The sequence below is a fragment of the Erythrolamprus reginae genome, chromosome 11, assembly GCF_031021105.1.
Source record: "Erythrolamprus reginae isolate rEryReg1 chromosome 11, rEryReg1.hap1, whole genome shotgun sequence".
In the NCBI taxonomy this organism is placed as follows: domain Eukaryota; kingdom Metazoa; phylum Chordata; class Lepidosauria; order Squamata; family Dipsadidae; genus Erythrolamprus; species Erythrolamprus reginae.
In genome coordinates, this window is record NC_091960.1 from 3,609,078 (window position 1) to 3,622,634 (window position 13,557).

The 13,557-nt window shown below is 43.3% G+C and overlaps 1 protein-coding gene across 1 annotated transcript; it reads left to right on the top strand.

Annotated features, from left to right (window-relative positions):
• The first annotated feature begins 847 nt into the window (after nt 1-847).
• B9D2 (B9 domain containing 2) lies at nt 848-7,235 on the top strand. The gene is made up of 3 exons (XM_070764294.1): nt 848-1,059; nt 2,094-2,219; nt 5,289-7,235. Exons 1-3 carry the CDS (start codon nt 972-974, stop codon nt 5,600-5,602), a joined length of 528 nt encoding a protein of 175 aa, XP_070620395.1. The 5' UTR covers nt 848-971; the 3' UTR covers nt 5,603-7,235.
• The last annotated feature ends 6,322 nt before the right edge of the window (nt 7,236-13,557 follow it).

Consider the following 13,557-nt stretch of genomic DNA (forward strand, 5'->3'; position numbering starts at 1 on the left):
TCATAGATTTTCATGGGTATACCGTATGTATGTAGATTGTTCTGAGTTCGGGTTTTACCCCGTGTAAATACTCAAAATATTACATGGGGTAAAACCCGAACTCAGAACAATCTACATGTATGTATGTAGGTATCACATGTTTTTTGCTAAATTTTTAAAATTAAGGGAGACTAGGATAGCGCTATTTCGGCCTCGCTCTGGCCTCATCAGCTAGCCATACCCTTAATGGGATCCGACAGGGGAAAAAACCATATATATACAGTATACACACACACACACACACACACACATATACACATATCAACTATCTCTATCATTTATCTATTTCTCTACCTCTCCATCCATCCATGTATCTGAATTTAAATTTTATATTTTTTGTATGACTTAGAATTGTTAGTTTTTTATAATAATGAGGTTTTTAATAGGGTTTATATTGGATTTGTATTTTATTGTATCTATTGTTGTGAGCCACTCCGAGTCCATACAAATCTAATAAATAAAATAATAGATATACATGTATATATATTTTATTTATATGTGTGTTTTCAATTGCACGCCGGTGGCCCCTCTACAGGTGAGCTTGGGAATTTCCCAAATAAACAGGCCGCAGTGTGATGTTCATTTCCTAAATCCAAGGAAGGAGGGAAACGACCCATGAAATGAAGAGGAAGAAAACAGCACAAGAGAAACACAACCATCCCTCCGGCGCCGCCCACGCGTTCTGCCCAGACGCCACCCGCCGGCCCCTGTATTTATACCCCTCTCCGGGCCACGCCCCCTGCCCGCGTCCCAATCAGGAGGCGGGCGAGGCGTCTTGACTACCGCGGAGAGGCTCCGCCCCCTCTTTCTCCTCCTTCCTCGCGCCCCGCTCGCGCCGTCGGAACCGTTGCGACCCGTGTAGTTCTGGCTCCGGGCGGGGCCTGAAGGCGGCATAAGCGCGAGGCCGCTGCAATCCGGCGATTTCCACCGCCATGGCCGAAGTGCACCTCATTGGCCAGATCGTGGGAGCCAGTGGATTCCCCAGCAGCTCCTTGTTCTGCAAATGGGGGATCCACACAGGTGTGTGCATGGGGGGGAGTCTCTCTCTGCGGGGGGGTGGGGGAGAGGGGAAGGTGTAGCCCTTGTGGGTTTAAGGGGGGGTTTCCCAGCTTGCGACACTGCCCCCCCAAGAAAGGGAAATGCTGGATGGATGGGAGACCACGAGGAAAGGCACCCTGACTCTTGTATTGTGGTCAAGAGATCCACAACTCGGTGAATGAAAGCAGGGGGGCTGGACTAGACTAGAGGACCTCCGAGGTCCCCTCCTATGCTTGGAAGCAGGGCAGCCAGGGTCTGTGGGATATCCTGGACTTGGATGGGAGACCACGAGGAAAGGTCCCTTACTCTTGTATTGTGATCAAGAGAGCCACAACGTTGAAGGACAGCAGGGGGTCTGGACTAGAGGACCTCCGAGGTCCCCTCCTACAGCAGGGCCACCAGGGAAGAGCCTTCTCTGTGGCGGCCCCGGCCCTCTGGAATCAACTCCCCCCAGAGATTCGAACGGCACCCACCCTCCTTGTCTTTCGCAAACTACTCAAGGCCCACCTTTATCGCCAGGCATGGGGGAGTTGAGATATTCCTTCCCCCTAGGCCATTACAAGATATGCATGGTATGTTTGTGTGTATGTTTGGTTTTATTATAAGGGTTTTTAGTTGTTTTTATTATTGGATTGTTACATGCTGGTTTTTTTAGCATTGTTGTTAGCCGCCCCGAGTCTGCGGAGAGGGGCGGCATACAAATCCAATTAATAATAAAAAATAATAATCTGCAGGGTATCCTGGACTTGGATGGGAGACCACAAGGAAAGCTCCCTTTCGGGAGCTGAAAGGCACCCCAAGGAAAGAGATTCTCACTCTTGTATTGTAATCAAGAGAGCCACAACTTGTTGAATGAAAGCTGGAGGACTAGGCTGGACTAGGGGACCTTCCAAGATCCCCTCCAACTCCAACTTATTCTTAAAAGGTTCAGAAGGTCCAAAAGCCAAAGAAAAAAGGAATGTAGAGTTGGCTTCTTGCTCTCTTTTAACGCCCGGTGTGGGGGGTCTCTCTCTCAGGTGGAGCCTGGAAGCTGCTGTCCGGTCTTCGGGAAGGGCAGACCCAGGTTGACCACCCCCAGCTGGACGACGTGGCTTATTGGTGCCACCCCATCGATGTCCACTTCGCCACCAAAGGCTTGCAAGGTAAGCAGGGGGGAGGGGGAGGGGAGAGGTCTAGTTTTATAGGTCGGGGTGACCCTGGCTGAGAGCTGGGAATGACACCCTGGTTATCCTGGCTATTCGAGAGCCGGTTTGCTCTAGGGATTAAGGCGCCGAGCTAGAAATCTGGCCTATAACTCCCAGTTGGGAGTTCTAGTCCCATTTTAGGCAGGGAACCTATCTGGGTGATGTTGGGCCAATCACCAGGGGACTGGGAGTTCTAGCCCCACTCTATCTATCATCTATCTCTATCTATCTATCTATCTATCTATCTATCTATCTATCTATCTATCTATCTATCTATCTCTGTCTATCATATCTGTCTGTCTGTCTGTCTGTCTATCTATCCATCATCTATATCACTGGTTCTCAACCTTTCTAATGCCGCGACCCCTTAATACAGTTCCTATCTTGTGGTGACCCCCAACTATAAGTTTAGCGCCAATTCTTCCAACAGATCTTTAAGCTGATTGGCAAGAGGTCAAAGGGACAACCCCCCTGTAAACGCCTGATTGGTTGGATTGTAAAAATATGTTCCGAGATGCCAGAATAGAAGCTTTAGTTGCTAACACCATTGGAAATTTGTCTTTTCCCATGGTCTTAGGCGACCCCTGTGAAATGATCATTCAACCCCCAAAGGGGTCCCGACCCCCAGGTTGACAACCACTGATCTATCTGTCTCTGTCTATCATCTCTCTCCCTCATCTATATCATCTATGTCCATCATATCTCTCTCTCTCTCTATCTCTATATCTATCTATCTATCTATCTATCTATCTATCTATCTATCTATCTATCTATCTATCTATCACCTATATCAGTGTTTCCCAACCTTGGCAACTTGAAGATATTTGGACTTCAACTCCCAGAATTCCCTAGCCAGCGAATGCTGGCTGGGGAATTCTGGGAGTTGAACTCCAGATATCTTCAAGTTGCCAAGGTTGGGAAACACTGATCTATACCATCTATCTCTGTCTATCATCTCTCTCTCTCTCGAGTTCTTTGTAAAAAATAATAAAAGCAGGATACAAGTGGACTGTATATTTTATATGTTGTGAGCCACCCCGAGTCCTCAGAGAGGGGTGGCATAAAAATCCAATAAATATATAAATATAAATATATATAAATAACTTAAAAAAAAAAAATCCTGATGGCTTGGTGCTCTTTTTAACGACCCGGTCAATAGCTTCAGCAAAAGTCCAAAAAGAAGGTATATAGAAAGCTTTCTCTTCTCTTTGGAATTCAAAGGTAGACTGTGCTGGCACAGAGAGGCTCCATTTGTTTTCTCTTCTGTCGTTCCGTTATTAATTCCACACATCGGGGTAGCGTCAGCATCCCTGAAGTTAGTAGCGGCAGTTCGCGGTGGTTTTATTTATTAGCTGCTTAATACGAAGTGCGGCACGGGCCTGGAATAAAGCACCCGACGCAATAAATATTGCAAGAGATTATCAATCAGGTGGACAACAGCTTCCAAATTAAGTTTCTCAGCTTGAGCAATGAGCAAAGCCGTTTGTCTTGGGGGGGATTTGATTTTGAAGCGGTTTTGGCAGCAAGGCAGGTTTTAAAGAGGGAGCCGGGCCTTTCCTTGGACACCGGGAGCCTCAAAAACGACATTTTGAGTTTCCATTCTCTCCAACGGATGACTAACCACCTATTTTTCTTCCTGGTTGAATGGACAATGCACAATTATTGAAACTGGCCTCGGCCGTTCCTTTTATTTGCCAGGGACGTTCTGCTCGGGGAAGATGGTAGGTTTTTGTGCTAGACCAAGCCAGGGGATCAAAAGCCAAAATTGGGTCCTAATAGAAGAGAAGAGAATAGAATAGAATAGATATTGGAATGAAAGAATGGAATGGAATAGAATAGTATAGGAATTCTTTATTGGCCAAGTTGCCGATCAGTTTCCGGTCACAATTCAAAGTGTTGGTTATGACCTATAAAGCCCTTCATGGCACCGGACCAGAATATCTCCGGGACCGCCTTCTGCCGCACGAATCCCAGCGACCAGTTAGGTCCCACAGAGTGGGTCTTCTCCGGGTCCCGTCAACTAAACAATGCCGCTTGGCGGGACCCAGGGGAAGAGCCTTCTCTGTGGCGGCCCCGGCCCTCTGGAACCAACTCCCCCCAGAGATTAGAATTGCCCCCACCCTCCTTGCCTTTCGTAAGCTGCTTAAAACCCACCTCTGCCATCAGGCATGGGGGAAGACCCTCTTCCCCCTAGGCCTTTACAATTCTATGCATGTTGTGTATGTATGATTGTTGGGTTTTTTTATATTAATGGACTTTTAATAATTTCTAACATCAGACTACTATTGTACACTGCTTTATTGTTATTATTATTTTTTAATTATTATTTAGATTTGTATGCCGCCCCTCTCCGTGAACTCCGATAGATAGATAAGATAGATAGATAGATAGATAGATAAGATAGATAGATAGATAAGATAGATAGATAAATTACATAGATAGATAAGATAGATAGATAGATAGATAGATAAGATATATATGTATAGATAGATAAGATAGATAGATTAGATAGATAGATAGATAGATAGATAAGATAGATAGATAGATAGATAGATAAGATAGATAGATAAATTACATAGATAGATAAGATAGATAGATAGATAAGATATATATGTATAGATAGATAAGATAGATAGATTAGATATATAGATAGATAAGATAGATAGATAAGATAGATAGATAGATAAGATATATATGTATAGATAGATAAGATAGATAGGATAGATAGATAGATAGATAGATAGATAGATAGATAGATAGATAAGATAGATAGATAAATTACATAGATAGATAAGATAGATAGATAGATAGATAAGATATATATGTATAGATAGATAAGATAGATAGATTAGATTAGATTAGATAGATAGATAGATAGATAGATAGATAAGATAGATAGACAGACGCATCCCCTGCGAAAAACGAGGGATTACTGTATATCGTTATCTATATTGTTATTTTTAAATTTAAAGTTAAAAACCCAACCTGACGGACGGTCTGTTTCCCCCCCCCCCTTTTCCCTGGCAGGTTGGCCCAAGCTCCATGTCCAAGTGTGGCACCAGGACGCTTTCGGGCGCGTCGAGCTGTACGGCTACGGCTTCTGCCACGTGCCCTCCAGCCCCGGCTCCCACCAGCTGGACTGCGTCACCTGGCGCCCGCTGGGCTCTTGGCAGGAGCAGTTCTCCCAGTGCTTCGTGGGAGGGGGCCCCCAGCTCATCAACAGCGACCTCATCTACATGGGGGGCGACCGCTACCGCCTGCAGACCTGCGCCATGGGCACCGTCCACTTCCAGCTGGCCGTGCTGCTCCGCAACTTTGACCGCTATGGGGTGGAATGCTGAGAGCTGAGGCCGGGGAAGGGCTGCCCATTGCCTGCGCTCCCGGTATGCTCCTCGGTGGTGTGTGCGCATATCCGGCGCACACAGGCACATGAGATTCTGCTTTCTGAGCATGCGCAGAAGCCGAGTCTTGTGTGAGGATGCTCACATGCCTGAGGTTTAAACTGATTTTCTGCATTTTCCGCATGTGCGAAAGTAAAAAGACAGTGAAAATCGGTGAAATCTTGCGCGCATGAGCATTCTCACGCTACATTTAGCTTTCTACGCATGGGCAGAAGCCGAATCTCATGTGAGGATGCTGGCACGCCCGACATTTCACTGGTTTTTTCTGCGATTTCCGCTTGTGCGTGTTCTGTCGGGCTCTCTGGTAGAATCCTCCCAAAAATTCACAGGTACAAATTTCAGACACACACACGTTTGAAAATTCAAAACAATGTTCTTTATAATGAAAATTCACTTAAACCAAGCCCTCTTTTGGTGTAGCAAAGAGCATTCGTCTCCAAACAAACTGGTAATTTGTACAAGTCCCTTATCAGTTCTGTGATACTTAGCTTGCAGCTGTGAGGCAATTCACAGTCCTTCTTCTTTCACAAAGTGAAATACCCTTTGCTCTGGTTTCAAAGCGGGGAAACATCAGCACACAAAAAGTCAAAGTCAGCAAGGCAGTCATGATCAGATAATCCACAATGGCCAAACCCACAGGCTGCTCTTTATAGCAGCCTCACTAATGACCACAGCCCCACCCAACCACAGGTGGCCTCATTTTCTTTGATAATAATCTCTCAGTTGTTGCTGCCTATGCATCTCTCTCCGCATGCGTGGCTGTATCATTAACTCTTGTTCCGAATCCAAGGAGGAGCTAGATAATTGATCTCCTTCTGAGCTGTCTGCCCCACTCTCCTCGTCCCTGTCACTCATGTCTTCTTGGTCAGAGGAGCCTTCATCAGCAGATTCCACCAGGGGCAAAACAGCCCTGCAGCATGTGGATGTCTCCCCCACATCCACAGTCCTTGGGGCAGGAGCTGGGCCAGACCTAACCACAACAGTGCGGAAGCAAAAAGATGCTGAAAACTGGCAAAATCTTGCGCGCATGAACATCTTGACGTGACATTTTGCTTTCTGGGCAGAAGCCGAATCTCATGTTGACGCCGGTCAGCTGGAGCGGCGCACACAGCTCTATTTTTCCAACCGGGACTGCGCATCTCACCGTACCAGCTGCGGCCCAATGCTGACCGGAGTCCTTTCGCTGAGCTTGGAGGTGGAAGAAGGGTCCGTGAGTCCCTGAAGTACAGGAATTGGAAGGATTGGGGGCTTTCTCTGGGAAGGAAGACCCCACCACCACCCCAAGCCCTGTTCGAACTATGAGAACCACAAGCCATAACTCCAGACTTTGAACTCTTGTCTTTGCAACCCCAATGGTGTTTGGCCCTGGGTGCGTTTTTCCCCTCCCTCCTGATTCCTCTTCGTGGGGGCAGGTTTTTCCCCCCCAACTTTGGTGATGGTGCTTCTTTTCGATCCCGTGAAGTTTGCGTGAAGTTTAGCCGGATCCATACAATTGAGGAGCCTCGCTCGGTCTGGGTGCTTGTTCTTCTTGTTTTATCAAGGAGGGGGGAAAATATATCTATTTTCTCATTAATTTTTCATTGGTTTTCTTTGTGTTTTTTTTTAAACCGCTTCTAATGAAAACACCAGTGGTAACTCCATAAACAGTAATCCTGGGCTTGTTTTTGTGATATAAGATTAGAGGGGCAGCAATTTCTTTCTTTCCTTCCTTCCTTCCCTCCTTCCTTTCTTCCCTCCCTCCCTCCTTCCTTCTTTCCTGTTAGAATGCAATATTGCAGTCTTAATTCTGCCAATTGTCAGCAGTTTGAATCTCATCGGGCTCAAGATTGACTCAGCCTTCCTTTCTTCCTTCCTTCCTTCCCCCCTTCCTTCCCTTCTTCCTTCCCTCCTTCCTTCCCTCCTTCCTTTCTTCCAACCATCCTTCCTTCCCTCCTTCCTTCCTTCCCTCCTTCCTTCCTTCCTGTTACAATGCAATATTGCAGTCTTAATTCTGCCAATTGTCAGCAGTTTGAATCTCATCAGGCTCAAGATTGACTCAGCCGTCCTTCCTTCCCTCCTTCCTTCCTTCCCTCCCTCCTTCCTTCCTTCTTTTTCAACTTGGCAACTTTAAGGTCTGTGGATTTCATTTCCCAGAATTCCATTAGCTGGCTGGGGAATTCTGGGAACTGCAGTCCAGATCTCTTAAAGGAGCTGAGTTCAGCACTGTGGTAACCAAAGTTTAAAACTTTTTAATTTTGGATAAATGAAAATTACCAGATTCAATACCCCCCTAAATTCCTCACCGGCTCAAGGTTGATTCAGCCTTCCATCCTTCCAAGGTGGGTCAAATGAGGACCCAGATTGTTGGGGACAATATGCTGATTCTGTAAACCGCTTAGAGAGGACTGTAAAAGCACTAGGAAGCAGTATATAAGTCTAAATGCTATTGTTATTGCTGTAAATTTGGTCCTTTCTGAGATGCTAAGAGAGGTGTAATTCTGGCTGTGGTCAGCAGAGGTCACCAAAGCTGTATTTATGGCAAAACAAAATTGCATTTTTTAAAAACAAATGTTTTTGGGCAGAACTACGGTTGCAATTATAATTTAGAATAGAATAGAATTCTTTATTGGCCAAGTGTGATTGGACACACGAGGAATTTGTCTTGGTGCAGATGCTCTTAGTGTCCATAAAAGAAAATATACATTTGTCAAGAATCATGTGGTACAACACTTAATGATTGTCATAGGGGTCAAATGAAGAAAAAATATTAATAAAGATCTTAGGATACAAGCAAGAAGTTATAGTCATACAGTCCACTAAGTGCCACTGGTACAACATAGAATAGAATTGAATGGAAAAGAATAGAAATTAGAATAGAATAGGAATTCGTTATTGGCCAAGTGTGATTGGACACACAAGGAATTTGTCTTTAGTGCATATGCTATCAGTATACCTAAAAGAAAATACATACATTTGTCAAGAATCATGACGTACAACACTTAATGATTGTCATAGGGGTCAAATAAGCAATGAAGAAACAATATTAATAAAAATCTTAGGATACAAGCAACAAGTTACAGTCATACAGTCCTAAGTGGGAGGAAAAGGATGATAGGAATGATGAGAAAAACTAGTAGAAATAGAAGTGCAGGCTTAGTAAAAAGTTTGACAGTGTGGAGGGAATTATTTATTTAGCAGAGTGATGGCGTTTGGGAAAAAAATGTTCTTGTGCTTAGTTGTCTTGGTGTGCAGTGCTTTGTAGCCTCTTGTTTTGAGGGTAGGAATTGAAACTGTTTATGTCCAGGATGTGACGGGTCAGTAAATATTTTCACAGCCTTCTTTTTGATTTGTGCAAGCTACAGGTCCTCAATGGAAGGCAGGTTGGCAGCCATTGTTTTTTCTGCAGTTCTTACACCAAGACAGCTTGTAGCTCGGTATTAAATCTGGTTAATTCTCTATCCAAGACAAAGGGACAAGCTTGGTTACAACGCAACGCCGAAAAATTCCTTCCCCCTGTTTTTTCCCCCCTTCTTAATCCGTTCCTTTCTTGTCAAATTTCTAACCTGCCCTGACCTCAAAAGAAGACGGGCCGCTTCACAAGACCATAAACCACAAACGGCGCATAAAACAATAACACAATATCATATAAAAACAGCAAGAACCACAAAATATCATGTACTCCGTCCCCTGGCCACTAAAAAGAGACTGATCCAACCGACAGACTGTAATTCCAAGCCCAGGAGGGGGAAATAAGCAGGTTTTTAAAGATGGCTTAAAGTTAGATTAAATAAGGGATGCTGTTCTAAAAGGCAGGTGGGAAGGTGGCATGGCCCACGTGGGGCTCGACCCTCAAAACTGGCTACAAGTTTTTTGTTCTATTTCTATCCTGTCTGTTATAAATAGACAAGGCCACCTCACAGGGTCGTTGTGAGGAAAAGAGGAAGAAATGTTGGATGTGTCCGCCATCTTAAAACCAGATATGTAAAAAGGGTTTAAAAATCTAAAGATGGCGCCCAAACATCAACCATCAAAACTGGCTACAAGTTTTTTGTTCTATTTCTATCCTGTCTGTTATAAATAGACAAGGCCACCTCACAGGGTCGTTGTGAGGAAAAGAGGAAGAAATGTTGGATGTGTCCACCATCTTAAAACCAGATATGTAAAAAGGGTTTAAAAATCTAAAGATGGCGCCCAAACATCAACCATCAAAACTGGCTACAAGTTTTTTGTTCTATTTCTATCCTGTCTGTTATAAATAGACAAGGCCACCTCACAGGGTCGTTGTGAGGAAAAGAGGAAGAAATGTTGGATGTGTCCGCCATCTTAAAGTCATATATGTAAAAAGGGTTTAAAAATCTAAAGATGGCGCCCAAACATCAACCCCAAAACTGGTTACAAGTTTTATTTTATTTCTATCCTGTCTGTTATGAATAGACAGGGCCACCTCACAGGGTCGTTGTGAGGAAAAGAGGAAGAAATATTGGGTGTGTCCGCCATCTTAAAAGTCATATATGTAAAAAGGGTTTAAAAATCTAAAGATGGCGCCCAAACCCCAACCCCAAAACTGGCTGCAAGTTTTGTTTTATTTCTATCCTGTCTTTTAAATAGACAAGGCCATTATTGATTGTTTATTCATTGCTTGTTTGAGCCCTGTGACAATCATTAAGTGTTGTACCACATGATTCTTGACAAATCTATCTTTTCTTTTATGTATACTGAGAGCAGCTGCACCAAAGACAAATTCCTTGCGTGTCCAATCACACTTGGCCAATAAAGAATTCTATTCTTTTATTTATTTTTATTTTATTTATTTATTTATTTTGTCCAATACACAATGAGGGCTTTAGTGGGTATATATCTATACAGTATACACATAGTAAAATACATGATGAAGGTTATAGAGGAGATACTCATAGTAAGATATATCTAAGAAATAATAGAAAAGAAGATATAGTAATAGAACATATCAATGAAAGAATAGAAGAAGAGATATAGGAATAGAGGAAAGGTATAGGAGATATAGGAGAGCAATAGGACAGGGGACGGAAGGCACTCTAGTGCACTTGTACTCGCCCCTTACTGACCTCTTAGGAATCTGGAGAGGTCAACCGTAGATAATCTAAGGGTAAATTGTTGGGGGTTTGGGGAGGACACTATGGAGTCAGGTAATGAGTTCCACGCTTCGACAACTCGGTTACTGAAGTCATATTTTTTACAGTCAAGTTTGGAGCGGTTAATATTAAGTTTAAATCTGTTGTGTGCTCTTGTGTTGTTGTGGTTGAAGCTGAAGCTGAAGTAGTCGCCGACAGGCAGGACGTTGCAGCATATGATCTTGTGGGCAACACTTAGATCTTGTTTAAGGCGTCTTAGTTCTAAACTTTCTAGGCCTATTGTATTCTATTCTATTCTATTCCTATTCTATTCTATTTCTATTCTTTTCCATTCAATTCTATTCTATGTTGTACCAGTGGCACTTAGCACCGAAAAGATTGGCTCAGATATATCCAAATTGCAACCAGGCATGTTGGAAGTGTAAAGAGCAGGGCACCGTCTTCCATCTATGGTGGGTTTTGTATTATTGCAAAATGTTTTGATTATTTATATTGTTTTATTATTTTATCGCTGTAAGCTGCCCTGAGTCCTTAGGGAGTGGGCGGCATACAAATTTAATGAAGTAAAATAAATAAATACAGCATGCTATAGAATAGAACAGAACTGAACAGAAGAAACTAGAATAGGAGTTGGAGGGGACTTTAGAGGTCATCTAGTCCAGGAATAGGCAAAGTTGGCTCTTCTATGACTTGTGGACTGCAACTCCCAGAATTCCTGAGCCCATCAGGCTAGCTCAGGAATTCTGGGAGTTGAAGTCCACATGTCAGAGAAGAGCCAACTTTGCCTACCCCTGGTCTAGACCAACCCCCTGCTCAACCAGGAAACCGTTTCAGACAAATGCTTGTCCAATCTCCCTCCTTGGCTAGTTGCCCTGCAACAGGTTCCTGAACCTGCAGCCCAAAATGGACTCCCACCACGTCATCGTAACATGCCAGGGATGCATTCGGGGTGAAACTCAACCCCAAAGCCCCCCTTCTCCCCTCTCTTCTCCCCCCCCCAAACCCCAACGCAGCTGCTCCGAAATAGCTCCAGCGACGGCTGGAATGGCCCCCATGCTTGGCACGTGGCGAACCCTCTTCTCTCAAGCGATGCGGAATGGAAGGATGGGGTGTGCCTTGACTGTCCGGTGAACTTCAAGTCTCTCTTTAAGAGAAGGCCTGGCTTGAAATATCTGGTGGCAGGAAGAAGCTACGAAGCAGAACCGGGGCCACCTGGATCGTAGCTGGGAAACTCCGTATGAACTGAGAGCTTTTTTTTTTTGCCCGTTATCTTGACTCATACAATCATCTATCTATTATCTACCTACCTACCTACCTACCTACCTACCTACCTACCTATCTATCTATCTATCTATCTATCTATCTATCTATCTATGTTTTCGTAGATTTTCACGGGTATTTATCTATTATCTATTTATCTATCTACCCTATCTATCCAATCTACCCATCTATTCATCCATCTCTCTCTCTTTTATCTATCTTTATCATTTATCTCTGTCTCGTCTATCTATCTATCTATCTATCTATCTATCTATTTATCTATCTATCTATCTATCTATCTATCTATCTATCTATCTATCTATCTATCTATCTATCTATCTATCTATCTAGATTTCCATGCCACCCTTCTCAACCGACTCAAGGTAACTTACAACAGAATAAATACAAATACAAAACGTGAAATGGTTTTGGTTTGAAAGCAGCATTGCTTATTATTATTTTTTAAGCTTCTTTCTGCCCCCTTTTTTTTCCAAAAAGTTTTTCATTTTTTCTCCACCTTTACAAAACAAATTCACATGTATATACTCTCCGATATTACAGCAAACATATATAAATACAAATTATTATGCATTTATTCAAGAATTCCTCTCTTAATCCATTCTTTTCTTAACAACTCCCAGCCTGTTTCTTTTATTATTCTTTTTTGGGCTTTTTCTTCTTCTATTTTCTTTCTCTCACCCTTCCTTTCTTCCTTTCTCTCACTTTCTCCCTCCCTCTCTTTTCCTTTTTCTCCTCTTTCCTTTCCTTCACTTCTATTCCTTTCTTCCCTTCCCTTTTCTTTTTTCTTCCCTTCTTTTCCTTTTCCTTTCATTTCCTTCCCTTCTCTTCCTTTCTTCCCTTTTCTTTTCTCTTTCCTTTCCCTTCCCGTCTCTTCCTTTCTTCCCTTTTCTTTTTTCTTCCCTTCTTTTCTCTTTTTCCTTTCCTTTTCCTTTCTTCCCTTCTTTTCCTTTTCCTTTCATTTCCTTCCCTTCTCTTCCTTTCTTCCCTTTTCTTTTCCTTTTTCTTCCCTTCTCTTTTCCTTTTTCTTCCCTTCTCTTCTTTTCTTCCCTTCCCTTTTCTTTTTTCTTCCCTTCTTTTCTCTTTTTCCTTTCCTTTTCCTTTCTTCCCTTCTTTTCCTTTTCCTTTCATTTCCTTCCCTTCTCTCCCTTTCTTCCCTTTTCTTTTCCTTTTTCTTCCCTTCTCTTCTTTTTTTCCCTTCTTTTCTCTTTTTCCTTTCCTTTCCTTTTCCTTTCTTCCCTTCTTTTCCTTTTCCTTTCCTTCCCTTCTCTTCCTTTCTTCCCTTTTCTTTTTTCTTTCCTTTCCCTTCCCGTCCCTTTCTTCCCATCTCTTTTCCCCCCCTTTTCTTTTCAGAGTAACTGTCCAGCACTCGCTCTCTCTCTCCCCTCCGAGCGCAAGAGTTATATATACAGCCCAGCGCTTTCCCTCCACTTCCTGGGTGGAGCCCTTGTGCAGGGGAGAGGCAAAAAAAAAAGAAGAAGAAAAAAAAAACGGCTTTATAAACCTCCAAGCTCGCCGTCAGCAAGT